Source organism: Spermophilus citellus (assembly GCF_964194105.1).
Source record: "Spermophilus citellus genome assembly, contig: SCAFFOLD_114, whole genome shotgun sequence".
In the NCBI taxonomy this organism is placed as follows: domain Eukaryota; kingdom Metazoa; phylum Chordata; class Mammalia; order Rodentia; family Sciuridae; genus Spermophilus; species Spermophilus citellus.
In genome coordinates, this window is record NW_027672907.1 from 988,829 (window position 1) to 1,016,144 (window position 27,316).

Consider the following 27,316-nt stretch of genomic DNA (forward strand, 5'->3'; position numbering starts at 1 on the left):
TAATTTGTTTAAGGACTGTATTATTTTTTGACTGTCAAACTGTCTAGCACACAGCAGGCACTCATTAAAAATGTGTTGAGTGAATTTAAATGAAATGCTATTTAGGCTGTTTGGATGAAAATTAATTTATATCACATAGACCACAATAATAAATTATTTTTGCTATTTGAGGTTTTATAGTTTAGCTATCTTTCTTTAATATAAAAAGGTAAAATACCAATAAATTATGTAAGAAAGACGGGGAATGAATTATAAAGAAGTAAATAGGAATATTATGTCTGTAAACAATTTTAGTAAAATTGAGTGGTCTTGGAAATTGCTGTTTACTAGGATATTGGAAATGAATGTCATAGATGGTATGAACTGTTATCGAAATAAGCATTTATATTTTAATTTCTAGTTAAGTAAGGGAGGAGGTAAGTATCTATAGGACATTTTTTCCTAAAAATAATCTGTGTTAATAGAGATGTGAGCAGTTCAGAAGCCAGTGTATATGTTCTGGTGTGATTTAGCCCTTCTTTCATAGAAGGGGTAAAAGCCTAAGTAGACTTCCTTTAGTGTAGTCCATGTTAATATCTGAAGTCAGTTTTATTTGGGGGAAAAAAGAATTAAAGTATGAATAGTACTGGATTCAAGAATGATTTATAATGGTACAAAGGTGAAGTAGGATGACAATTTTTGTATATTCCTGCTGAACCTACATAAAAGGGCAGGCAGGACTCCAGGATTCAGTCAGCCATGCGAGTGGAGAGAAAATCTACACTAAAGACATGGGGGAACAATGAGGCTGTTTTTCAAGAAACTCTGATTTTTTTTCAATTCAACAAAGTATTTCCCATTCTTTGCAGATAGTTTCTGCTGTCACTGGTGCTTCCTTTTCTACTTTTCATTCATTTATAGGTAATTGCTTTCTTTTCTGATCGCTTCTCTTCTAGACTTAAAATCTACCATTTCCCAGTTGGATAGGATGGAAAAACAATAAAACTAGTACCTATTACCAACCAACAAACAAAAAGAAAATGAGAAAAATCTATTTACAAATTTGTGTGTGTATTTGCCTGTGCTACATAAATATAATTATTCAAATACTCAATTGGAATACCTGGCAGTGCCCAGGAGTGTAAACCCAGTGACTCAAGTGGCTGAGGTAGGAGGATCACAAGTTCAGGCCGGCTTCAGCAACATAGTGAGACCCTGTTTAAAAAAAAAAAGGAATGGAAATGTATTTTGGGGTAAATCATTCCTGGGTTTAGTTGCCAGCTCTGCAAAATTAAAAAAAAAATTATTATTGCTATTTGAGGTTATATAATTTAGCTATTTTTCTTAAATATGTTTTTCTAATTTACTCACTTTGTAATAGTAGAAAAAAAAATTAAACACCCACAAATAAATCCACCAGGTTGCTGGGGATTATCCAAATTTCTTGAATACTAGTAAAGAAGAGAGTTGCAGACTAATGAGTTTCAGTTTTTACTATAGCTTCAAAAGACTACTTTAAATCCTCTCTTGAAATCAAATTGAAGGAGAAAACAGATAATGTGGAATTTGAGTAAATCTGAACCTATCATGTTGATCTTCAAGACTTTATTTTTTTCTTTTGTTTTGCCTATTTGTTTTTTTAATTTATTTTTGTTTTTTATTATATTTTATTTATATATGACAGCGGAATGCATTACAATTCTTATTATACATATAGAGCACAATTTTTATATCTCTGGTTGTATACAATGTTCAAGACTTAGTTTTTAAAAATGAATGTTTAACTTAAATAATCTATTCTAAAATGTAACTTAAATATCTTTCATCAAGTGGAAGAAGTTGATGAACGGGTACCTGCCACATTGTGTTTTGAGACTTGTTAACAGTACTGCGTATCCTGTCCTCATTTTGGTGTGTACTTTGTTCTTTTGGAGAGTTCACAGAAAAGTCCAGCTATGATGGATGTATGTGAGAGAGCACACTGACATGCTGCTTTCATATGTTAGAGCCTCAAAGTGCCATGCCAGTGTCCCTATAATGGCATTAATATACATGTAGTCTTCTGGTTTTTGACTTTGTCCTCTGAAGATTTTTCTTGTTCTCTGCTGCATTTTAGAGTCCAAAGTATAATTTTAATGGTGTGCTTTAAAAGGATATTTTTAATTTTGCATTCCATTTCAAATCATTTACTGACATAAAAGGACTTGCAGAGATGGAGAGCTTCAATTATGTTCATATGTAATTATGCAGCAACATTTGCTTCAAATCATTGCACATCTTTGGTGGGGGTAGAACGTATTTCTTAATTACTGGCTGGACTGATTTTTCCCCCTCTGGTTGAATGTACATGGCCCTTCCTGATGAGCTATTTTAAATTCTTTGTGACATGACCATGTAACATATACTTTTGCTTACTGGGGATTGGAATGTTTTGTTGGTGACCAAAGCATTTCAAGCTCATTTCTTGGAGCCCTGTTCCTGTTTGCAATATATTAGCATCTGAAATTTGGTCCCCTTTTCTCTGAAAAAAAATCTACATATTTGATCATTATATTGTATTTTAAATATAATTTTAGTTTTAAAGGTTCAGAAGATTTCTGGGGGCCTAATTTCCTTATTTTACTGATGTGGAAATTGAAGGTTAATGATGTTAAATGATTTGCATCAAGTGTTTTTTTTCCCTTTTTATTGATGCATTAAAATTATACAGACCAGTAGAATTAATTGTTAAAAACGCATCAAAATTACTGATTTTTTGACTTAAATACTGCTCCCTATAAACTTATTTTGTGGTAAAATTATAATGCAGATAGTTTTATAATATTAAAAAAAATGATTGAAACATTAGTCTTATAAATTAGCTAGACATGATCCTTGAACTAAATGACCTGTAATAAGCTGGTTTTCCATTGTATAGTTAAAAACCTTAAAGATGAATACTACTTCTTTCCCCTCCCACATAATCAGAACAAGAGAAATATAAGTCACATTAGCAGTGGAGGAAAATGGGACACAGAGAAATTACGGAAATGGTCCAAGTTCATGCAATTAGTAAGGGGCCATCCTGGGACAGGACTCGTGCTTGCTGGCATTCAAGGCTTTTATTTTTTGCATCAAAAGATTATCTCAGGCTGAGGATGTAGCTGGATGGTAGACTGCTTACTCAGCATGTCTGAAGGCCTGGGTTTAGTGGCCATTACCACCCCAAAACCAAACAACAACAAAAAAACCCGGATGAAGATGATTTGCTATTTAACTAGAGGAGAAGAGAACAGCTCTGCAATTTCTGTGAAGTTTGAAGATACAATTTACTTTGAATAACTAAAGTTAGATTTTATCTTTGCATATTCTGGGAGACCAAATCATAGATCTAGAGTTTTATGCAAAGATGAACATACTTCTTGTGGGGCAGCATCAACTGTTAACCATGTCTGTCATACAGTTCAAGGATGAGCCTTAACTCTAATATGACTTTGATGTACTCTAGGGAGAGAGCTTCTTTGTAAAATAGGCAAATATTTAAGCATTTATTGTCAGTGATAGACTTTAGTAGGTTGTTTAGGAGAAAAAAAAAGGAGCATCCTAAAGGGTTTTGCAATTTTATGTGGTATATTACTAGCACTCATTAAACCCTTGGACCATATGCATACCGCCCAAACAGTTACACAAAGCACAGATGACAGGGTTGTGACTGAAGGGGGAAAATCTGGATGTTGAGACATTGAGATAATATAATAAGGAGTGATTCAGAAAGTTTTTTTCTCAGGGCCAGTCATTCAGGAGATTACATATTATATAACACAGTGATGAAAATACATGCAGAAGGTAGTGTCATCTTCTGAAAAGAAGTGTTCTCAGATCTTTTCAGCAAAACCAAAATAGGAAAGAACTAGGACATCATTATAGAATCAAAGCATAATAATGTGAGGACTGACTAATAAAGCATTTAATGTGCAATTCAGACTAGCCAGTCATCTTGTTCTGGGGTTCTCCATTGTCAGACAGTAAGTCTCAAACACTTTGAATTCTCTGACTGCATGTGGTTCTGTCATCCTTCTTTCTTTCTTTCTTTTTTTTTTGCTTTGTTTTATTTACAATTGAGGAATCAGAAACATAATTGACTATAAAAGCTTTTCAAGGTCCTTGGAAAGATTCACAATCAGAACCCAACCTGCTTGCCAGCCTTTGAGTGGTTTTCATGGTCACACTGCAGGAATAGAGTGCTAGAGTTTGAAGGAGATTCAAAAATCAGTTGTCCTGAACTCTTGGTTATGCATGAAAAATGGCCTTTTGCTGCACAGCTGGTGACTTGCAAATCCGGGATTATCTGATAAGGTTTTGTTTGTTTGAGTTTTGGGTTTAGAATGGCTTTTTTGTTTTCATTTACAAGAGCATTTATGCTATCCAAGTTTTTTATTTTTTAAAAAATATTTTAGCAATATTTCATAGTGAAGAGATCATTGACTTTAAGAGGCATCAAAGTAATCCCAGCTCTGTGATAAAAATTAATACTAATAACCATGTCATTAACTAATTTTGGCAAGTGCTACTTCTAATTCATATTACTTAAAATTATACAATTTTGTCTTGTTCCTGAATAATTATTTTTTTCTGTTTTAGGTTTGACTTCTTAAACCTTTTTGAGAAGGTTACATGTTTATGAAGTTATTAGGATAGTACCTATATATACCATGGGCTATAAGTGTATCTGTTAAATAAATATATAAATATTAAGTATATAACAGATGTCGATATATGATCTGTGGTTTCTTGTTCTTCAGGGAGAAGAGATAGGAGAAAAATTCAAAATCTCAATATTTTGAAATACCAAATTGAAAAATGTAATTTATAAATGTTAAATCATTGATTATTTAATTTTCACCTGTCTTAATATGATTTAATTCTAAATTACCAAATTGAAAAATGTAATTTATAAATGTTAAATCATTGATTATTTAATTTTCACCTGTCTTAATATGATTTAATTCTAAACTATGTTATTTCTAAATAGAATTAAAGTAGATTGCAAGTACAGGGTGTACACATGTCAAGAAAGAGTAACTATAGCACAGTTAGGACTGTGAATAGAAGTAATTGTTAGAGTCATTTCATTGAACAATGATGATTGTTATAATGTCCATGTTCCTGAGGAGGAAAAGACCAAAATGTGTGCTTCAGTATTTTTACTTTATATAAGTGCCAAGCCTATCACTTGGATTTCAAATGCTTGGTATTATTGGAGGTTAGTTCATTGACTGCATTTATAGAGTGTCTGCTGTGTGGCAAATTCTATGACATTTGCTTTGCAAAAATTTTACTATTTTTGAGAAGTTATTTGAACACCTCCTATGTTCCAAACACTTTCTCATGTTACAGGAATAGAATGGTAGAAGAACAGCAGGATCCTTGCCCTTACAGCCTTAGTTTTTGAGTAGAGGAGATAACCATTAAATTAGTATCATTGTAATAGGTGTTCTAAAGGCAAAACAGGGGGACCTTATCTATTCAGAAATATCAGGAGGATTTCTTAAGTCAACTCAAAAGTGAACTTTGAAGGATAAGAGAGGAAAGAGAAAGGTGGATGGGGCAGGGATGGGAGGATCACTTTAGAGGGTTTTTACAAAGACACACAGGAGACAAGAGCTCTGTGACCTTCAGGGGAAGGATGAAAGTCCTGTGTAGTTGGAGGTTTGATATCAAGGGAGAAGTGGCCTCAGAGAAGGGTGAGAGGCCAGATAATCCTGAACAATATTAAAGATTGTAGACAATATTAAAGATTTTCTTTTCTTTTTTTTGTCCCAAGAATAATGGATGCACTTAAAAACATTTTAAAGAATGGAGTTAAAGATGAACTTTGCCAATTTGCTAAGAGAGGAACCCGAGGAACCCCCCCAACACACACACACACACACACACACACACACACACCACGCACGCACGCGTGCACGCGCGCGCGCAAAGGAATTCATTTGGTTTGTAAGTGTTGAATGTATATTTGGAAAGTTTGAGAAAGCATACTCATAAATTAAAATGCATTGTCTCAAATTGAATTCTACTGTGTTGTTATCAATGTGTTTTTGTATCTCCGCCCAACACTGTGGCCTTAAAGTGTTTATTGATCTAGTCTTTCCTTAGCCCACTATAAATATCTGTGCTACGTTGGTCAAATAGCTGTTTGGGTCTCCCCATTGATGCACGGTCCACCTTGCCATGTAGTGTTGAGAATAGTTGATTGGTGACAGTGGCACTCATTTGTTAATAGCTAGATATTATAGTGTTTGAACATCTGACCATATAGCGTCTCCTTACAGGTCTTGGGTTCCTGTAGCCTTTTTCTTACCATGCTGTTTTACCTTATCCTAGCAGTTTCCTAGGAGATGGTACTCAGTGTCTTTAGTTTTGATTATTTTTCTGTTTTGTGTATAATTGGCTGACTAAGCAGTAGCCTTTGGTTTTATGTGTTAAAAACATACATGTTAGGTGGAAATAGAAATATCCCAAGTGTCTACCATTCAGGTACTGGATGGTGAAAGCTCTACTCATTGGTATGCCTCTGTACACCATGGTGGAAATGGTACATAAATACGGAAAAATATTTGAACCTTCTTGAGTAAAAATGCAAACTGAAGAATGGTGTTTGTTGATACTTCAGTAAGTTTTAAATTTATAGAAAACAGGGTGACATATTTTCCATGGAAAATATTTAAGTAGTAAAAATACAAACACAGGGTAGAGAGTCACACCAACTTCAACTTGGTGGTGACCTCTGCAGGGAAGGTATGGGAGGATAGGATAAAGTTAGATGAAAAAGTACATATAAACTGCATCTTTTGCTTCTAAAAGGAAAGCAGAGTTGAAATTAATATCATGATAATGGAATGTGTGTCAGTATAAGATAGTGGATAGTGTGTGTGAAATATCAAATAACTTTAAAACCAGATTTTAAAAAATTCTGGTGACAACAAATGGTTTAAAATCGCTTAAATGTAAGAATGCATTTATTATTTAACAAGTCTAGGGGAAAGCCATTTGGGGGTTAGTTTGATGATGTAACCATGATACCTAGGATCCTTCTGTCCATTTTTGTGTCTCAGCTATTTCTCCCATACTGTAAGGTGGCCCCCGCTGCAGAAGCCAGGCTCTCACTGGACATCTCCCAGAGTGGGAAGGAAGAGGGATGAGAGAGATTCTTTGTTTTATCAATGAGAAAATGTTTCCCTCTCCAAACCTGTTAAGTCTCACTGACTAGACAGAACCTGGTCTAAGTCAACTCATAATTAAGGGCCTAGCATCTGAACAGATGCTAAATATATGATGAATGGATGCTATCTTTAGCAAAAGTGAGCGTGATTGTTTGGGTTTTGTGTGTGATCTTCATCTTCGGATCAAAATCTTCAGTTGATGATGTTATACTTTTACTGAAATGATCTCCAATTTTTAGCATATGCATTTTCATAGTGTTTTTAATTTTTATTAAGTAAACTGAATTAGAGCTGAGAGACCCTCTCAATTCCATAATTTTTTTTACCAGATGAGGAAGTAGATATTCAAATAGTCTTGGCGTAGCTGATGCTGGAGAGCACAGACCTGATTCTTGGCCCTGGTGCCAAGAACAATGTATCTTCTGCAAGGTAGAACGAGAAGGTTGAGTGAGGCTGCAAGATGTGCTGCAAAGACATTTTGAAAGTACAGAGGTCCTGGACTTGTAGTTCAATCTGACCTTGAGACTTGATAGGTAATTGTTTCTGCAGAATGCTTTATCTAGGAAATAGCTAACCATTCCCATTTCAGAGTGACCCAAGACCTGGGTGATATTCTCAGGCTGGCCATCAGGTTAATAACTACTTCTTTTTATGGAGTTAAACATACCTGGTGTCTCTGATTATTTTCTTGAGCCACCTTTATTTGGCTGTGAAGTTTTTCAAAATCCTAAAAATATAATCCTGCAAGCCCCAAAGTGTTATGTAGTAAAATTTTTTGTTTTTACATACAGACTTGATGTACAGTTTGTTTGTTTTTAAATACAGTTGCTGTTTTAGTGTAATGTGAAATTCTTTTATAAGAGGAACTTACTCTACAATTTTTCAGACTGAATAAATAATGTACTCCTGTGCACTGTTTCATCAGTTATTTATATTACAAATGGTTATCTTAGGAGCTTAAAGTATTTCTATAGTTTATTCCTACAATAATTTCTCCTATGTTTTTGCCTGGGCTATATCTTTCTGTAATCCCAACAAAATTTCTTTCGCTAAGCAGCAGCAAACTTTTACTTAGCTCTCATTAATTTATAATGCTTTGCCAAAAAATTTTTAAAATTCCACGGAAAGGCACAAATCTTCGCTACAAAATCATGTGCCAGTGGCAGCTACTAATTCAAAGCAGTTTTTGAATTTGAGCAGAAAGTTTTTAAATTATCTGAATTATAGCTTAAAATTAATTTGTCATTCAAAGAAATGAAACGACTTCTTTGAAAGAAGGGAAGAGGGCTTGGAGGACAGAAGGAAATGTAATAGATCAGCGCCGGGAAGCAAAAGTTTTAGATGCAGATTTGCCATCCTAGTTCGCAGCTACGCTTAACCCCCAAGGCAATATAATCTACAGTTTGGACCATGCCCAGGGAAGGCACCATAACAGAGATTTACTACTCTCCAAGTCTGCCCTAGGATGGCCCCTGTCTACACAGTGATGGGTCTGTTGAGAGGCGTGACTTTGTTTACAGCAGAGTTTGTCTTCCTATGAATTTTTGTTTTCTCTTCCAAAATGTCAGTAAACTTTGTGGAGTAGAACATATAATGTGGCCATATTTTCTGAAGTGTTTTTAATGAAAAAGTTGTTTATTTTTTAAGGTAGCGAGATAGAAAATGTTTTGTTTCAACACAACATAATAAACCAATAAAAACAGTCAGACATTTATTGACTAAAGTAGGTGCTAAAGTCAGGCGAGAATCCCCATATGAAGCCTGATCATGTGCTAAGGAGCCTTGTTTCAGTTGATGGCAGATTATTTTCAAAATGACTACTGAGACTATAAAGCAGTGTCAACTAAATGTGAGCCAACTAAAAAGCTTCTATGTTTTAAATCTCAGGAGTTTGGGGGGCTCTGACTAGTTTTTATTATTTGTTGAAGTTCTTTCCTGAAGAAATTGTAAGGCAAAACAATTAGGCACATCTCTTTGTTTTTCCCCATATAGTCCTTTATTCATTCAATTGATTTACTCTCACAAAATGTGTGGTATATTGCCAAATAAATCTGTAAGAAGAATGAAAATCCCAAACAAATATGCCAAATATACAACTGTTAATCTGTTAGCTAATTGGAATATTGACAAATTCAATAATGTATTCAAGATTTTTAAGCTTAGCTTTAAGAAATTTTAATGTTGACCAGAGCTATATCTTGACACTTAAGGCTGTTATCCATTATATACATAATTGGTTTCTGAAACGTGAAGCAAATATAGCCAAGTAAGTAGGAAGCCTGGGGAATGTTTTTCCACTATTCTCTCTTAAACAAAACAGACACACTAGTAATACCAAACTGTGCTAAATGTAATTATCAACTAGGTCTCTTTAAGGCAATTTTCAAAGCTTGGAAAATTTCTAATTAAAAAATTTATGTGCTTTTGTAATTAAGTGACAGCTATGTTTAAAAGTGTAGTATACATGCTACTGATTTGAAGTGGCATACACAAACTTTTTGATATTTTAAGGATTACTAAAACTAATGTGTCAGAGAGGCCAGGGATACTATTGCTGAGAACAAAACAGAATATAAAAAAGAAAATGAAAAGATAATTTAAAGGAATAAATTAAATCAATTAGTAGTACAATTAGCACATGAATGTAGCCAATATAATGAAGGGTTGATTTGAATGGCTAATATCTGGGAAATACTCGATTATAATTTATCTTTTTTAGAAGTGGTATTCTATAGAGATATAAAAATGTCAAATCTCAAGATTTGAGTTGCTCGTAAAATTTGTCTAATACAGCCCTCATGACCATCTTGTTCATTTTTGACCTTGCATTGATGGAGAACTCACTGTGTTCTGAGATGGCATGTTTCATCATTAGACATGTCTAACACTTAAAGTTCTTCCGTATAACTTAATGCCTAGCAGTTAGTAATACCAAGATCTCAGTCTTAGGATAAGTTTAGAATAATTCTAAACCTCCTTTGGTGTGATGGAGGTGGGGGTTCTTTGCATGAGTTGAGGTGATCCTCAATCTCGGTGCTCCCAAATTCTTGCCCCTTGGCCAGTCATTATATTTAAAAAGGCAGTTATATTAACTATATATATTACTAGGGCTACTTCATCAAAAACTTTACAGAGAGTACATTGTTCATAGGGATAGAGCAGGTATGTTTTGATGGACAGGCCCAGGGAAAAATTGTACATAGATGAAACGTCAATGAATGAAGGCAAATACAGGCCAAACCATGTATCAGTTACTCTAAGTGGTACTGGTAGCAGATCTGGCTGTGGGTGTAGAGGTGGTTCGTAGTCAAAGTTAGAAATATAGCAGACTTTGTAGATGGGGAAATGCTGAGGAAGACCCCCTAGATATATTAAAGCAATGATATAGATTATACATGTGAATATCACAATATGCATGTAGATGTTTTATTAAGAAACCATGTTGTCAAGATGGGAACAGTGTTGTTATTGAAATACTCTCTTTTATCTTTTGAATTTTAATGCTGTCTTCTTCACCAGGAATAAATTTAATTTTGGGTCCATTTGAAGTAATCAAAGATAGCAAAAACAAGAGAATAACTTCATATTGTAACATTTTAAATTAGAATTACATAAATGGTTATAGAATATGTGTTCTGGTATCAACGATACCTGATCTTTAGATCATAGCCACTTCTTCCACTTATTTTTTTCAACTAGAACTCTTATTTACCTATTTAACATGATATTCTTTTTTGTGATAATCCAAGGTATAATTGCTTTAGGGAAAACAAATTCCTGTAGGCTTAGAAGGGCTCCTATTTCCCTGGAATAATCTGAAGTGATTATCAGATAATTAGTATAAAGCCTAGACTACACATGTTGACCACCCCCATCAGAGTTTTTATTAATAGATGGAGTAAAAAAGCATTCTGATTAAACACACAGAGATAACTCTCTCTGTCTCTGTTATGTTCATCGTAAATTCCATGCAGTGAAGTGGCTCTTTTCCTCCTTACTTTTTTTTTTAGGGGGGTCACTAAGGATTGAATTTGGGGCCAATCAACCACTAAGCCATATCTCCAGCCCTATTTTTTGTGTGTATGTTATTTAGAGATAGGGTCTCACTGAGTTGCTTAGCACCTTGCTTTTGCTGAGGCTGGCTTTGAACTCTCCATCCTCTTGTCTCAGCCTCCCAAGCCACTGGGATTGTAACATTTTAAATTAGCATTATATATACGATTATAGAATAGGTGTTCTGTTATCAATGATACCTGATCTTTAAATCATAGCCACTTCTTCCACTTATTTTTTCAACTAGAACTCTTATTGCACACTGTAACCAGTTCCCTTTGCTTTCTTTTTTCCCTCTCCATTGAGACTGGGAAAATTTAGCACAATTAACCTTTATATTAAAATTAATTTATTTGAATTATAGTTTTGGCAAGACCATTGGTGGAGCATGTACTCCATAGTGCTTGAAACCAAGGGCGGTAGACAGAGAGACACAAGCCTGTCTTTCAGTTTGTTTAAATGTTTTTTGAGTCTCACTTTGCTTCTCTGAAGCATCGTTCCTCCTCTAGTACCAAGGGGGTGGTAAGATACTGCTATAAAAATTCATTAAGAATATATATATATATATATATATATATATATACACTAAATTTAACCTAAAATTGGTCTTTAATTGGAATAGAAGTAATTTTTATTAGATATATTAGCACAAATAAATTAGTTATTCAATATCTTTTGCAGCATGCCTGACACAGGTTCCTGGCAAAATGTGAATTTTTACCCTTTTTGGAAATAGCATTCTGATTCTTTATAAGTAACTCAAAGTTGGGGAAAGTGAACTCTAGGATTTATCTTCTTATTTATGCAATTAAATACTTCAATTTTGGCAGATCTTTACATACTAGTTAAGAATTTGATAGCAGGATTAAAGATAAAAGATTAACATTCTAAGATAAATTATAGCTAAAAGCAAGAGTCTAGGATAAGAGTCTTTACATATTTTGGTATTTATTTACTTTACTACTGAAATGAATATGCTTATCTGATAGCCCAAAGAGGCATGTTTACTCATGTAGACCTGAATAGTAAGTAGCTAAAAATGAAGTATTAATATTAAGCAATATGTTTTTAGCTGATTTTTCACAGAGCAGTACTATATGGCAAATCATGAGAAAATTTTTATAATTTTTATAATAAATGGTATATGCATAATTTCTTCAAATTTTAAATATAAAAATAAAAAACTCTTGAAATGTAGGTCAGATTTCCACGTATTTATTTATTTTTTTGCTGTGAAATTGCAATAGTTACTTCATAGAAGTTTGATTTTAGTCTATAAACTTAAAAAGTTTCATGTCTTTGGATAAGGACTGTGGAAAACATTGGAAGAACTTATTGACACAGATCACTTAGCATTTCCAGAGGGATTGCATATTTGATTTTCTCTTTGGAACAAGTTTTACAGGATGTGAATATTTAATTGTTTCTCTACTTTTCAAAGAACATAAAATAGACCGTGGCAGATTGTGGACTAAAGTACAAGAGGAGCTTTCATTGTGAATTAAGGTCAAGTTTCTTAGTAAGTGGATACCTTTTAGATGTTGTTGAATATCTGTGTGAAGGGTTCCTGAGGTGTATGAGTGATTCCTACTTCACTTCCTGGTTTCTTAATAGAAGAGTTTTTTTTTTAAATCAGAGTACATTTGCTAGGATTTATTTAGTTATGTGTAGAAGTGCCTTTTTTGCCTTCCCTTACTTTTCTTGTGGATGTTTAGCCTAGGAAAGAAGTCTTAAATTTATTAAACAATGCTTGTTCTGTCTGTCCCACATCCTCATCCTCACAGCACCAAAATCATTGTATCTGTGTCTTAAGTCCCTACCTAGCATGTTGGACACCTGTGAGCAATAGCTGTTTGTTGACCGTAGGTTGAGTATGTTCTGTTTCCATTGTGTTAACAGGAAAAATGTGACCTTTAAAATTATAATCTCAAAGAAATGGAAAACAGTATATTTTTTATATAAACTTTTCTCTGGCCTGGAAAATATATTTTGAATATGGGCACCGGATAGCTTATTTTGTTGTGGTTAGGTTTTATTTACTCCTAGCAGCTCTGAAAGGATGACTCATTTGAATACTTTTATTTTGTCTTCATATTGTGCTTTAGTTCCTAAATTACATATGGAAACATACTGAGTGCTCTAATATATTCTTGTATTTTGAGTTCAGATTAAATATTAGGAAGGTAAGGTGGCTCTACCTCTACCTTCAGATACCTGAGAACAAATCTGGATCCCCTTTTTCATTAACTGTTACCTGGTGAGCTAATCTTCAGTTTTCTCCTCAGTAAATGGAATATTAATATATCTCAGATGCTTTTATTAGGTTAAATAAGTTTAGATCACTTTCAAGTATGTAGCAATCTTTAAATAAATATAAGCACTACTATTATTAGTTTATTATAACATTTTATTCTTCTCCCTTTTCCTTTTCGTCTTTATTTGTTCACTTTAATTATCACAGTGTGTTTTTTTGTTTGATCGTTTGTTTTTATTTGTTTTTTCAAGTCCTGGGTATTCAACCCAGGGATGCTTAACCACTGAGCCATATCCACAGCCTTTTTTATTTTTTATTTTGACGCATGGTCTCACTAAGTTGCTTAGGGATTTGCTCAATTGCTGAGGCTGGCTTTGATTTAGTAGCTGGGATTAGAAGTTTGTGTCACCATGCCCTGCTCAGTTATCATACTGTGGCAAGGAAGGCCCATAAGATTGGGTAGTTGCCCCTCTAAATTAGCACAGTTTCTTATAAAATTCACTTGTATAATAAGAAGTAGATGTGAACTCTGAGTATTCGGAAACTGTATGGTATTCATCCATACTTTATTAAAATATAGACTTTTAAAACACTGATAACCATTTTAGGCTTTATCACAATTTGAGGGGGAAGAATTTTAAGCATTTTATTCCAATAAAACTATACCTCTGAAAATCCATTGCATGGGATTATCACATCGATAAAATGTATGGACTTAAGTGCAAAAGATATAACATAATAAATATTAATGAAAATGGAAGTCTTTATGTTCAGGTGGTCCAGTGTATAAGTATGAAAGTGGAAATTTGAAAATAATCCTATACATCTGTTTTGAATTATCTTGGTATAAGAAAAAGTTTGATGTTAAAGCTCTTTATTTCTTAAGTAGGATATAGTATAATTCCATCTCTATTTAAAAAGAATGTGAAGTATGACTTTAATTTTCCATTTCTACCTCTCATTTCCTCCCCCTCCTCGCCTTTCCTTCCCCACTTTTCCCCCCTAGATCCCAGGTAAGGGGTTAGATTAATTATATTCTTGGTTCATGGTCAATTTTTAGGGTGATCCCTGCCAAGTTTTCTCTTTTATTCATCTCTCTTTTATCTCTGTATCTAACTTCATTTTACCTTTGCATCATAGGCAACTGTTCTAATGCATTTGGATTTGTATTCTTGGATTTACAATGTACACTTAACAAAATATGCACTGATATTTAGGGTGTTAATTTTTAACAATAATTATAAATGTAATTATGTCACAATACATTAGGTTTTGTTAGTAGGCTTTTACATGCAGTCATGTTACAGTATTTATATGCTCTTTGTTGGTTCTCATAACAATTCATGAAGTAGACTGCATATTGTACTCCCAAGGATGGACACACTGATTATTTCCTACTGTCAGCCAACACGAAGACACCTGAAATAAACACTGTCTTACATGTTCTCATAGGTGAGAATTCTGAGTGGGATATTGCTGGTCCCAGCTTATCTTTGACTTAAGTTTCGTTTGTGATTTGACTGAGTACTCTTGGATGGCATATGAAAGTGGAGGTTCCAGGTAGCATAAGGGACAGGCTGTTCCAAGTCACGCTGCCAACCACAGTGCTCTGGTTGATTCTCCTATATCCCCGTCAGTTCTTGGCTTCACCTAGTCATTTTTTGCCAAGCTGTGTATAAAAGATATCTTGCTATTGTACTTTGCATTTTGCTAATTTAATAAGAAATTTTGTGCTATTATGTTAGTTTAAATGCATGGTGCTTATCTGGTTTCCTTTATTTGTAGTTTCTAGTTTATTCTTTTTGCTCATTTTCTTCCTAGTGGATTTCTTACCTGTTTCTTGTCGCTTGTAGGAATACCTTTTACTTTCTAAATAGAGTACTTTCTCTTTTTAAATATTTGAAGTACATTCTCTGAGTGAATTGTGTGTTTTTAACTTTGAAGTGGCAAAGTTATAGGAGCACTTCATTTTGAAGTCTTCAAATTCATCAGTTTTTTACCTTTTGAGTTTTGCTTGGAGTCCTCTTAAGGAGTCTTTTTCCATTCCACGAAGATATTCCCCTACATAGTCTTCTCTTAGCTTTACCTTTTCACGTTTAACTTTGTGAGTATCTGGAATTTACCTTTGTATTTGGTGAAAACAGCACTAAAAGTCCAGTTGTATTTTTCTCTTTTGTGTATGGTTAGGATACATTCTTCAAGTCCCTTAATAAACAATGCTAAAATATTACATAATATTTATATATTAATTTACACAAAACCAATGTTTTCATAGTGTAAAATTGTCCCATCTATGAAACTTGGAATATTTCTCTGTATCTTAGAGGTTTGGCTTGGATATTTTCAAGTAATGAGTCTAGTTAGATTTAAAAATGGACACGATGTGAAAAAGGCACACTGAGTAATTGGCAGGTGAATTATTTAGAAGTAGAATCATCACATAGGCAGTTATGGTTCATGTTTTATGTTTTATACTTTAACATTTAATATATAAAATATGTTAAAATTAGCTGGAATTGAGATGGTTTTTCAGTTCAAGTGTGATATTTTATTTTGTCATTGGAATACAAAAAATGGATAGTGTCCATGAAAATAATTGCTATTTAGATGACAGTTAATAGTATTTTTTATTTCTGGTCATATTCTCTGGGATAGCTTTATGCATAAGTGAGCTCTACTTTATGTTGGCATTTATTGGTAGCATTGATGAAAAATATCAATCACATTTATATTTGTAAGTCTGGAAACGCTAACTGAAATTTTCTCTCCAAAAACAAACAAACAAAAAAAATCATGAGACAGTTTTAGTTTTAAGTTTGGCAACTCTTTAATGATTTTAAAATGTGTTTTGATAAACACAACATTGGGGAAAAGTTACCTATGGAAGAAAAGATTTTGAAAAGGAATTTTGATTTTGATTTGAACACGATAAAATCTTGTGTATCAATGCCCTACTACTAAAGCAAAAGCACAGGAAGTAAAATAAATCAGCAGAATTGTTTCTTGCACACACACACTCACACACACAACAGATGAGAGGGAGCAAAGGTGAGGGGGGCGAGAGAGACAGAGACAGAGAGAGACAGAGAGAGAAAGAATGAGAACATGAACATTATACCATGGAGAGTCCTAAGGTCTCACATGTGTCCAGTTGCAGGATTTTGACTTTGGTCAGGTGATATTCATATCTAAATTAGCCTTATCACTTAACTTTGCTTTTATTATTTATAATTCTTACCACTCCCAGAAGTTCTTTCATTCATCTTATTGTATGCATCCTGTCTTCTTCACCCCCTCCACTCCTCTTCCTTTTATCATAGGCTCCAAGTAGGTAAGAGCTTGATTATTTGGTTTCAGTATTATATGCACAAGCCCTAATAAAGTTTCTGGCCACCAAAAAATGTATTAACAAGTATTATTTAATGATTACATTTGTGAATGAATAAATGAATACAACCAAAGGAGTGGACATTTCTAAATATAGCTGTATTCATGTTGACTACTACCAAGAGCATTGCTTAAGATTAATTAAGATACACATATAGAATAGATCAATTTGCTACTGTGGACATATGACCTAAAATATTCAAAGCAAATCATTGCTATATTTTTCCTGCATCTGTATTTTAAGTCTGTGGTTTGGGTGGGGTGGTATTAATATAATGTTTTCTTTTTGCTTACATTAATATTTGGATGAATTTCTCTGGAGTAATTTCAATGCAAATCAATTTTCATTTGCTAATCCCACAATCAAAGCAGAACTTTGTGGAGGGATGAAGTGGATTGGAAACTACCTAGGTATCAGAAGTTTCCGTAGAGCCATGCTTTATTAATTTGTTGGGGGAAAGCTAGTATATATAAAATCCATGTAGTGTTACACCTGTTAAGTTTGAAGATAATTATAACATTTTACTATTGTGTTTGCTATATTTTAACTTCCTGTTATGGATTTAGTAGTTCAACTGGACAATATTTTAAATTGCTTTACGTGTGTGTGTGTGTGTGTGTGTGTGTGTGTGTGAGAGAGAGAGAGAGAGAGAGAGAGAGAGAGAGAGAGAGAGAGAGAGATTGATTGATTGTGGATGGAATCCAGAGGTTCTCTACTACTGAGTTACATCTCCAACTCATTTTTTATTTTTTAATTTTGAGAAAGGGTCTTGCTAAGTGCTGAAGGCCTTGGTAAGTTGGTGAGACTGTCCTTAAACTTGCAATCCTCTATGTGTGGATTTACCTTTCCATTTGAGTATATGATTTTCTATGGATTCATCATTTCAAGGCCTCATCCCTAAGGTGTGAATGTCAGTTTGCAATAAAAGACAAATCATGGTATAAGAATGTCAGATGTAGCGTAGAGTAAATTTGGAAATAGTGAGCCTTGGGTTGGAATTTCTGCTGTAATACCTCAGGATCAACTTGGCAAATTCTTCAGTGCCTCTGAGTCTCCTTCCTCACCCACAGGACAGGCATTTGCTTTATGTACAGGACTCTGTAGAAAGCTTCGTGAGATGACATATATCAAGTGTGGCATGGTGTTTGACATTGTTCGATGTTGGATAATGATCAGTTCGGTGCCTTTCTTGTTTTCCATCAGAAGCATAACTTACCAAATATGAAAGATTAGTATTCTCTGCAGATAATATAAATACATAAAGACAAAAATCACATTACATTTAGTATTATTTCTATCATCAGTGCTCTATAATTTTAAATTGCAGAGCATCAATCATTATAACATTAATGATAATAGCAAATATTTATCATTTACCATGGTTCAGGCATTGTCTGAAACATCTTACTGTATATTGACTAATTTAATTCCCATCACAAAGCCAATGAGTCACTATGAACCCATTTTCCAGATGAGTGAACCATGGTGCTGGTGTATTAAATTATAGGCATGCAGGCAATTCTGATCCTAAAAGATTCTACACTTTTAAAATGCATTAAAAAGTGATACGCTTTCATTATTCAGGCATAGTGTATCAAATAAATTTTGATACACATAAATTTTTCTTCTTGTCTTCATCTTCCCAATGGGGGAAGAGTTTATTTTCAAGAATCAATACCCATCTCCTTGAGGGGAGAAATGACTTTTAGTATTGAGAAACTATAATTAGATGGGGAGAAAATTAAGGGCACACAGAAAACAAATGATTTTCAACATGATTACGTGTGGGGAAAGATTTTTCCCTACAGTGAACTCATTTGTTGGAAGGGTATAAAGAAACATTATATCTGAACAGACCATATATACTTCACTGTTTTAAGAAGGGTAATGTTTTACGGATATGTTCTGATGCCTATTGAGTATCTTTCTAACTTTGATCTTGTTTAGATTTTTTTGCTTTTCATCTTTAGATCTTTTATGGCATTTATCAGTTTTTTCATACTAGAATGAAATCTTTGTTTATTTTAAGATGATTTCTTACCGTTTCTAGCCCAATAAGTATACAGTACTTTCAGACCATGAAGACCCCTATGGAAACTTGAAAGAGCATGAAGTCTTTGTAGGTGATCTTAAGATAACATTGTTGTTGGCCTTATGATGAACTGTATATGTATATCAGCTTTGAGACATAATAATTGCTTTAATTATTTTTAAGCTTTGATTACATTTAATCTCCTGGCTTGGTGAAATGTTAGAGTATAAGGGAAATAAATTTTACTTCTTAAAATGTTTTATGCAGGTTTTTGTCTCCCCGTAGTACTTCCTGATGGCCTGATATTATGTTATGTGTAATTGGATTGACGCTTAGCCTGAATGCTTCTTTTTCTTCTTGCCAGCATGGGGTAACCTTGGAAATGTTCTGAAGAGTCAGAGCAAAATTCCTGAAGCTGAAAGCGCCTATAGAAATGCTTTGTACTACCGCAGCAACATGGCTGACATGCTTTATAATTTGTGAGTATGACTCGCTTTCTCTGATTGGGTTCATTTTTGAAACCTGTGGTGAGAGGGACTATTGATTTAACTGCTGGAAACAGAGATGGTGATAGCTGTTTTTCTGAAATAGTCTTTTCATTAATCATGCCTCTGAGACTCATAGATGGATAGTATTTGTGATTTCTTTGTTGGCAGCCACATCATCTGTATTCATGATTATTGATGTATTATGGCTGAGGTTTTTTGAAGTAGTATACCATATTATAACCTAAGAGTTGGTTTAAATGCTTATAGTTTTTCACAGAGTTTGTTCCCTTAATACTGAGATGGGTATTAGGGCTCATAAAATAAGTCTTTGTGTTTGATACTTGTACCAAAAAAAAAAAAAAAAAGCAAGGTGGAAATCAACACCTTATTATTGAACTTGGTTTTTTCTCTCTTATCCAGTCACAGGTTATTAATAATGATGGCTTTCTTCATTGTTAAGTGCTGCAGTCCTGGCTGGGCACAGAATCACGAGCCACCACACAGCTTTGTAGATTCAAACAGCAATTCTTTATTCCCGAACTCACACCGGCCTCCACACACGCTCTCGGGCAATCCCGTTCTCCTGCCGCCCAAATCACTTCCTCCACGAGGCTTTTCTTCCCATATCCTTTCAGAATCTCACGAGAGCTCAACGGGAGCTCGGGCAGCAGGAACGCCCTAATCTCGGCAGCAATAATCTTCAACCTCCAACTTCCCTAAAACCCCTATTGTCTTCCACTGGGAACGCCTTAAACTTGTCTTAAACTGGGAACGCCCTAAACCCAAGGACCGGGATACTTCCTCAAACTGCAGGATACACCCTAATCCTGGATCCACCCTGGTCCTTGGGCAGGGTCACCTTACATGCAATGTCAACAGCGAAATTAACATGGGGTACGCTGGCAAGGAAATTTCCTACTTGGTAATGGCGCTCAGCAGTTAAGAAATTGCTCATGTCAAAGTATATATAGAATATTTGCTTAGCCAGAGAGTTAATGAAAAAGAACATGGTTGTGGTAATGGTGGTTCTTTTTCCTCTTCCCCATTCTCATCTTCTTCTTCTTCTTTTTTTTTTTTTTTTTGGTCGTTGAAGGTACTCATGATTATCAGCAAGATTTGGATAATGGAGTAATTTAGAATATCTGTACATTGAATTAGAAATATCTCTATGATTAATTTGTTGTTGTTGTTGTTGTTGTTGTTGTTTGACTGAAGGTCCTAGGAGCTATTCAGAAGTTTGAGCTGGTAAATCCAAACTAAACTGAAGTCTTTGTTTGGCCTCTTATCTTTATGAGAACAGTTTGTTTGTTTGTAATAGAAATCTAGCTTAAACTTGCTTAGACACAAAAGAGAATTTATGAACTCCCATAACTGGGAACTCTTGGGGTTGTCTAGATGCAGGCACGGTTAAGTCCCAGTGCTTGATGATGTTCTGGGAATTTGCCCCAGTTTTGTGGCTCTGGTTTTGTCTGGCTTTGTTCCATTCTCTGTGCTGCTCTGTCTGTAGGGATGAGAAGGGGGCTTCTGCACCTTTATTTGTGTTACCCTCCTGATTCTTCTCAGTCTTGGAAGAGAAGATAACTTTATTTGTTTGTTTTGGGGTCTGTATTAATCCTGCAAAAATTCTCTGAGTGACTCTCCTGGGGTCCTGAATGTTCTCTTGCATGAAACACTGGGCAGTATGGGAGGGACTGAGAGAAACCTCCTTTGAGAGCTTTTCAGAGTTGGTATGGGCAGAACAGATGTCTACCCACTTGTGTTTAATGAACTCAACATAATATTGACAGTATCAAAAAATTTGTAAACTTTAATTTTTGATAGGTATTTATACTCTGGCTACCTAATCTTTCATACTGGTTAACTCTAAAAGTACTGAAATTAAAAAAAAAATAAATAAATAAAGTCCAAATAGGAAAAGTTCTAGTTATTTGAGGGAAGGCAGAAGGAATGGTTCATTTCATTTTCTGTTCATACATTTACCCTGTCTTTAAATTTCTACTCTCTGATGGTGGGCTGGTTGTGTGAATTAAGTTAGCAGATGTGCTTTGTGCTTTATTTCACACTGTTTAATTTTTTCCTTTGTTACCTGAAATTCCTTCACACAGAGCAAACTCTTTCCATTTTGCATCATCCCTTCCACCCACTCAGCTGTGTTTAATGCATCACCAGATTTATTACCATCCTCTTTCCTGAAGTATTCGAATGAAAATATCAAATTAGGCTCCTGCCTACAGACACTCATGTGTTAATTAATAACTATTATACCATGACAAAGGCCCATATCAGTTTACTACACTTACACACATGTTCTTTATATAGGAACAGTTTTTTTAATCTTAAAGTGATATCAAAGTGTCTCTTGCTTTGCAATATTGAGTATCAGTTTTCTGATATCTATTCTCCATACACTTTCAGGGAAAAAAAAAGAAAGGTGAAAATCAACACCTTTTTATTGAACTTGGTTTTCTCTCTCTTATCCACAGTCACAGGTTAACTTAAAAATAAAATAAAATAAATTGGGAATGCTGGGGATGGAACCCAGAGTTTGGTACATGAATGGTTAGTGCTCTGACATCCTCAGCCCCAACAACCACTGGTTAAAAAATTACCTACCTGTGGGTGGTACCTATTGTGTAGGAGGTTAAAGGAAAAGGATTTCTGTTTATTCAGATTTATGCTTGCTTCTTTCTTTCTTTCTTTCTTTCTTTCTTTCTTTCTTTCTTTCTTTCTTTCTTTCTTATGAAGAAATAGTTACTGACATGATCAATTTTACCCCCTTAATTGTAGTCAATGGAATGTGTCATTAGGGCCACATATAGTTCTAATATATTTTTTCCAATATAATAGATTTCTTTCTTTCTCTCATGCTAGGAATTGAACTGAAGGCCTACTACGTGCTAGGAAAGGACCATCCCACTCATCTGCATCTCCAACCCTCCTTTATCTATCTATCTATCTATCTATCTATCTATCTATCTACCTATCTATCTATTTATTTATATTTTGAGACAATGTCTTGTTAAGTTCTCCAGGTTGGACTTGAACTTGTGTTCCTCTTGCCTCAGCCCCCCAAGTCTCTGGGATTACAGGCATTTACCACCATGCCTAGTTCATCCATATTTCTTCTTTACTACAATCATAAGTTTATTCCATTAGATAATCCCACTTCATATGTAACTTAAAATCTTCATCTGATAACCTCATGGATCTCTATATAAACTATGAAAGCATATGGATACTGTTACCCAATCCCTACTGAAAAATACTTGATGAAGAAATAGTTACTAACATGATCAATTTTACCCCCTTAATTATAGTCAATGGAATGTGTCATTAGGGCCACATATAGTTCTAATGTATTTTTTTCCAATATAATAGGTTTCTAAGTCACACATAATTGTCAGCTTAAATAGAAGAGGCTTAAATTTCCCTGAAAAACTGTTAGCAGTAATTCAGAAGTATTGAGTTATGTAACCTATATGGTTGACAGAATTCTGATACTCAGTTTTTATCTTCCAATGTATGTCTGATTCCATGATTTTTAAATCAAATATTAATAAAATGAACAAAGATAAATCTTCTATAACTTCCAATATTAATAAGTTTGGTATTATATGTTCCTTGGAACAATTTTTTTCTTTTTTGTTTATATTGGTAGACAGTTTAGAAATTATTAAACAAATTAACAGTTTTGCTTTTAAGATGTACATGCTATTTCCATTACATAATTTGATGTACAGAAATTATTCTATGTTCTGTTTCAATTCCTAAAATGAATTTGCATTGCTCAGTCATTCTAGTAAACTTAACCTGATAATTCTCCTTTGTGGCTATATGAAACATTACTTACTTTTCTTATGATCATTTACACTTAATGTCTCCTAAAGATGTTTTGTGAAAGCAGCTTGAAACTGATAAACATACTTATAGTAATTGGTACAAAATACTTATATTTCTTAATGAAATTTAGAAGCTTTTTGGAATCCTAGTTTCTGTTATATCTTAATTTTGATCAGTAACCTAGAATTTTGGAAGATATTTAGTATTCATAAGCCTATTTGCTTTGAAAATTATTGTAAAAGTTTTATATGATAAGAAATCTTTATGGGAAAAATAATCTGAAGGCACGTGTCATCATTTCACTTTAAAGCGGTATGATCACTAAAACAAGGCACCCCCTGACTGGCCAGACAGGGGAATTCTAGGTCAGAAATGATCCTCGGATTGATTCCTATATTTTGTTTTTATGTTTCTATTTTAAAAATATCATTAGCACTTCTTATTAAGTATATCTGAACATTTTAGGTGAGGAGGAAGGAAAATACAGGTGATTTGGAAAACAAGTAAGCAGTGTGGAAATTTTATAATCTTTTACAGGATGATAATAATTTGAGGAAAGTTTTTTGTTGTTGTTAGAAATGATATCAGATTATATCTGAGAGGTGCATACAAAGGATTGTAATACCTATTTATATAATACTGGAATAATTTTAATTTTTTTGTTCCTTTGATAGCAATTTATTTATTTACTTGGTACTAGTAATTGAGCCCAGGGGTGATTTGCAACTGAGCTACGTTTCTAGTCCTCTTTATTTTTTAATCTTGAGTCTTGCATAGTTGCCTAGGCTGGCCTCCTCCTGCCTCAGCCTTCCAAGTCACTGAAATTGTAAGTGTGCACTTCTGTGGCCTGCCTGGCAATTGCTTTAATGGCATTAACTAGTTGTGTTAATACTAGATAATACTAGAGTATTGTGCCCAATACTCTTCTTAATTCTTTCCATGGTATCCCAGTTTGATTTCTAATGAAGCCTACATAATGAGGAAGCCAAGGTTCAGAGTTACTTTATATAAGGTCACACAAATAGTGTGTATAGGGACCATTGTTTAAACCTAAGATGCTCTGATTCTCTACCCATGCAAAAACTTGTATTTCTGCTCAAATGAGCAGAAACCTCCATAAGCAAGGCACAGTGGCACATGACTGTAAGTCCCTTTGCTCAGTTACTTGAGGAGGACCATAAGTTTGAGGATAGTATGAACAATTTAGTGAGATCCTGTCTGAAGATTTAAAAATTAGTAAAAAGGGCTGGAAATGAAACTTGGTGGTAGAGTATCCCTGTATTTAATCCCTGTTATCACAAAAACAGAACAGAAGACAACAAAACAAAATATCCAAACTCTTCATGATGTATGTTTCAATTTAAAAAAAAAAGTATGTGTGTGTGTGTGTTTACTTCAAATGACTTTTAAATGTAGAAAGAAAATATTTGACTTTCAATCTACTATAATACTATATATTAAATTTTTATAATAGTTACTGTGTTTAATCAACTAGATTGTCAATGGAATGCATAACTGCATTAAGAGTTGTTTTAAAGAAAAAAGTGCTACAGAAAAAAATTTTTTTTGTTTTCTTTTGTTACCAGGGTTTGAACTCAGGGACACTTAACCACTGAGGGATATCCCTAGTCCCTTTTATTTTTTATTTTGAAAAAGAATCTTATGAAATTGCTAAGGGCCCTGCTTAATACACTGAGGCTGGCCTTAAACTTAAGATCCACCTGCTTCAGCCTCCCAAATTGCTAGGATTACAGGCATGTGCCACCACACCTGTTTCTAGAAAGCTTTTTTTTTTGGGGGGGGGTGTACCAGGGACAGGAATTGAACCCAGGGGTGCTTAACCACTTAGCCACATTCCCAGCCCTTTTTAATTTGAGACAGGGTCTTACTAATTTACTAAGACTGGCTTTGAACTTGTGCTCCTCCTGCCTCAGCTGCTGGAATTATAGGCATGCACCACCTCACTCAGCCAGAAAGCATTTTTAATTTTCTGTACCCATTAATTGTAACATTTTGATATCCTTTTACCTATGCTTCTAGACAATGTCATATCATGTTTAATTTAAAACAATTATTGCCAGTTGCAGTGGTGTACACCTATAATTCTGGCAATTTAGAAAGCTGAGGCAGGAAAACTGAAAGTTTGAGGTCAGCCTGTGAAACTTAGTGAGACTCTCAGAAACTTAGCAAGAACATAAAAAATATACAATTTTGTCTTTTGGTTTGTCTCAAAAACAAAACAAAAACAAACAAATGAAAACCAAAACACTGCTTAGTGGTAATGAACTCCAGGAGTAACTTCTTAGTATCAATAAATTAAATCTTAGTATCAATAAATTAATCCTTAATTATGCTCTTAGTAGCACTAAATATCATGCATTTTTTAACACAGCTTATTTACATTTTCAAATTTAATACTTTACAGAAGACATTAAGACCAGATCTGTGTTCTGATGTTGGTTTTTCTTTTCAAGCATAATAAGTTTTTAGAGACAAAGCAGATGAGCCATTGCTCAATGATTTACACTGTCAAATTTTGTAAATACATAGTTGACTTTCGACCTTTTAACTGTACTACTCACCACTGTCTGAAAGATAATTGATTTTCCTGCTAAAAAAAAATACTTGATGTTCTTTTATTGCTGTTATGGATTTTTCTCAGTCAGCCTCTTCCAAATGATACTTAAACAGGTAGTTCAATCAAACATTGAATATTTCACTGGGCATTATATTTCAGAATGTGGATAATAAATTTTATGCTGTATAATCAATTGTTGATTATCTTACATAATGTAGGGATCATTTCTGTAGATAATGGAAATTTAGCTACCATTAGTTTTCCTTTTTGTTCTGTGTTGTAAGAATCTAAATAAATATCCAGTATGAGATGCTAGAAAAGGAGAACAAAAATAAGCCTATAAATTTAAGGGAAGTAAAAATGAAAGTATTAATGGCTTTGAATTTGGAGACACAGAGGGAAATAGTGCATAAATATGAGAACTTGTCCTCTGAAAATTCAGCCACAGAATAAAAAATCTTACACAATATTTAGAATGAGAAATGGGTTACAAGTAGATACGTGTAAGCTTGAAAAAACAATAATATATATATGAAAAACATGTAATATATGTGCATTTTTGGGAAAATGTAAGTGATCAATATGGACCCAAGAGGAAACAGGCAATATCAATCAAAATCCTTGGATAAATCTGAAAACTGTCAGAGTTTTCTCATCAACAAACAAAGTTAAGGTGTTTGGGAAGTGACTTCTGTCAAATCTTTAGTGAAGTGATAATTCCTGCATTTATTACAACTTTCACTTGTTTTTATGAAGCTAGAGTGAACCGAAGGCAAAATATTGACTAAATTTCATACACACATAAGCAAAAGGACAACAACCCCAAAAGAAAATTCAACAAGAAAGAAGGAAACAGAACCCATAACAGGCTGGTGACACTTACAAATACAAATGCAGATATGTCTTCAATTAATATGGTAGATGCAGCAATGTATTAAAGATTAAAACACCACTGTCAGATGGGATTTTGGCTACAGTTTATGGTGGAATGTTTGATACGGCAATCTGATTATTATACACTTAATTTAAAAAGTCAGAAGATAAAAAAATATGATCATCTCTATATATGCCAGGAAGGCATTCAATCAGGAACTCCTTAGAAAGCAATTCTTATAAATAAATAAACTAGGAGTGAATAAATATTTCTCAAACGTTGTAAAGAATATCCAGTGAAAGTTAGCAGCAATTCTATGTTTAATGTGGAAGTGCTGCAATCTTTTTCATTAGTATTCTGCTTATAATAGTGTTTTTTTTTTTCTTTCTTGTGTCCCTCATACAGGGAGGACTTCTAACTATAATTGTTGATTTCATAAATAAGTTACGGAATCCACACTAGAGTAGAAAAGATCCTGGTAATGGATATTAGAGAACTACCTTCTTTAAATTATATATTTTGATCAGTCACTAAACAATTCTTGTAAAGAACCTTCTTGAATCAGATAACTACTGCATCATTTTCTTTCGGTTTCTGAAACAAGAACTTTGTGTTAGGGTTGGTTTCT

The 27,316-nt window shown here is 33.9% G+C and overlaps 1 protein-coding gene across 1 annotated transcript in view; it reads left to right on the forward strand.

Moving 5' to 3' along the window:
* The window catches only part of LOC308640370 (protein O-mannosyl-transferase TMTC2-like), a gene marked incomplete at both ends in the record, with an annotated part of 182,484 nt that overhangs the window by 72,362 nt on the left and 82,806 nt on the right, over nt 1-27,316 (forward strand). Inside the window, one exon of the mRNA XM_081312304.1 lies at nt 19,273-19,387. Coding sequence (XP_081168430.1) covers nt 19,273-19,387 — 115 coding nt within the window. The remainder of the gene's footprint in view (nt 1-19,272; nt 19,388-27,316) is intronic.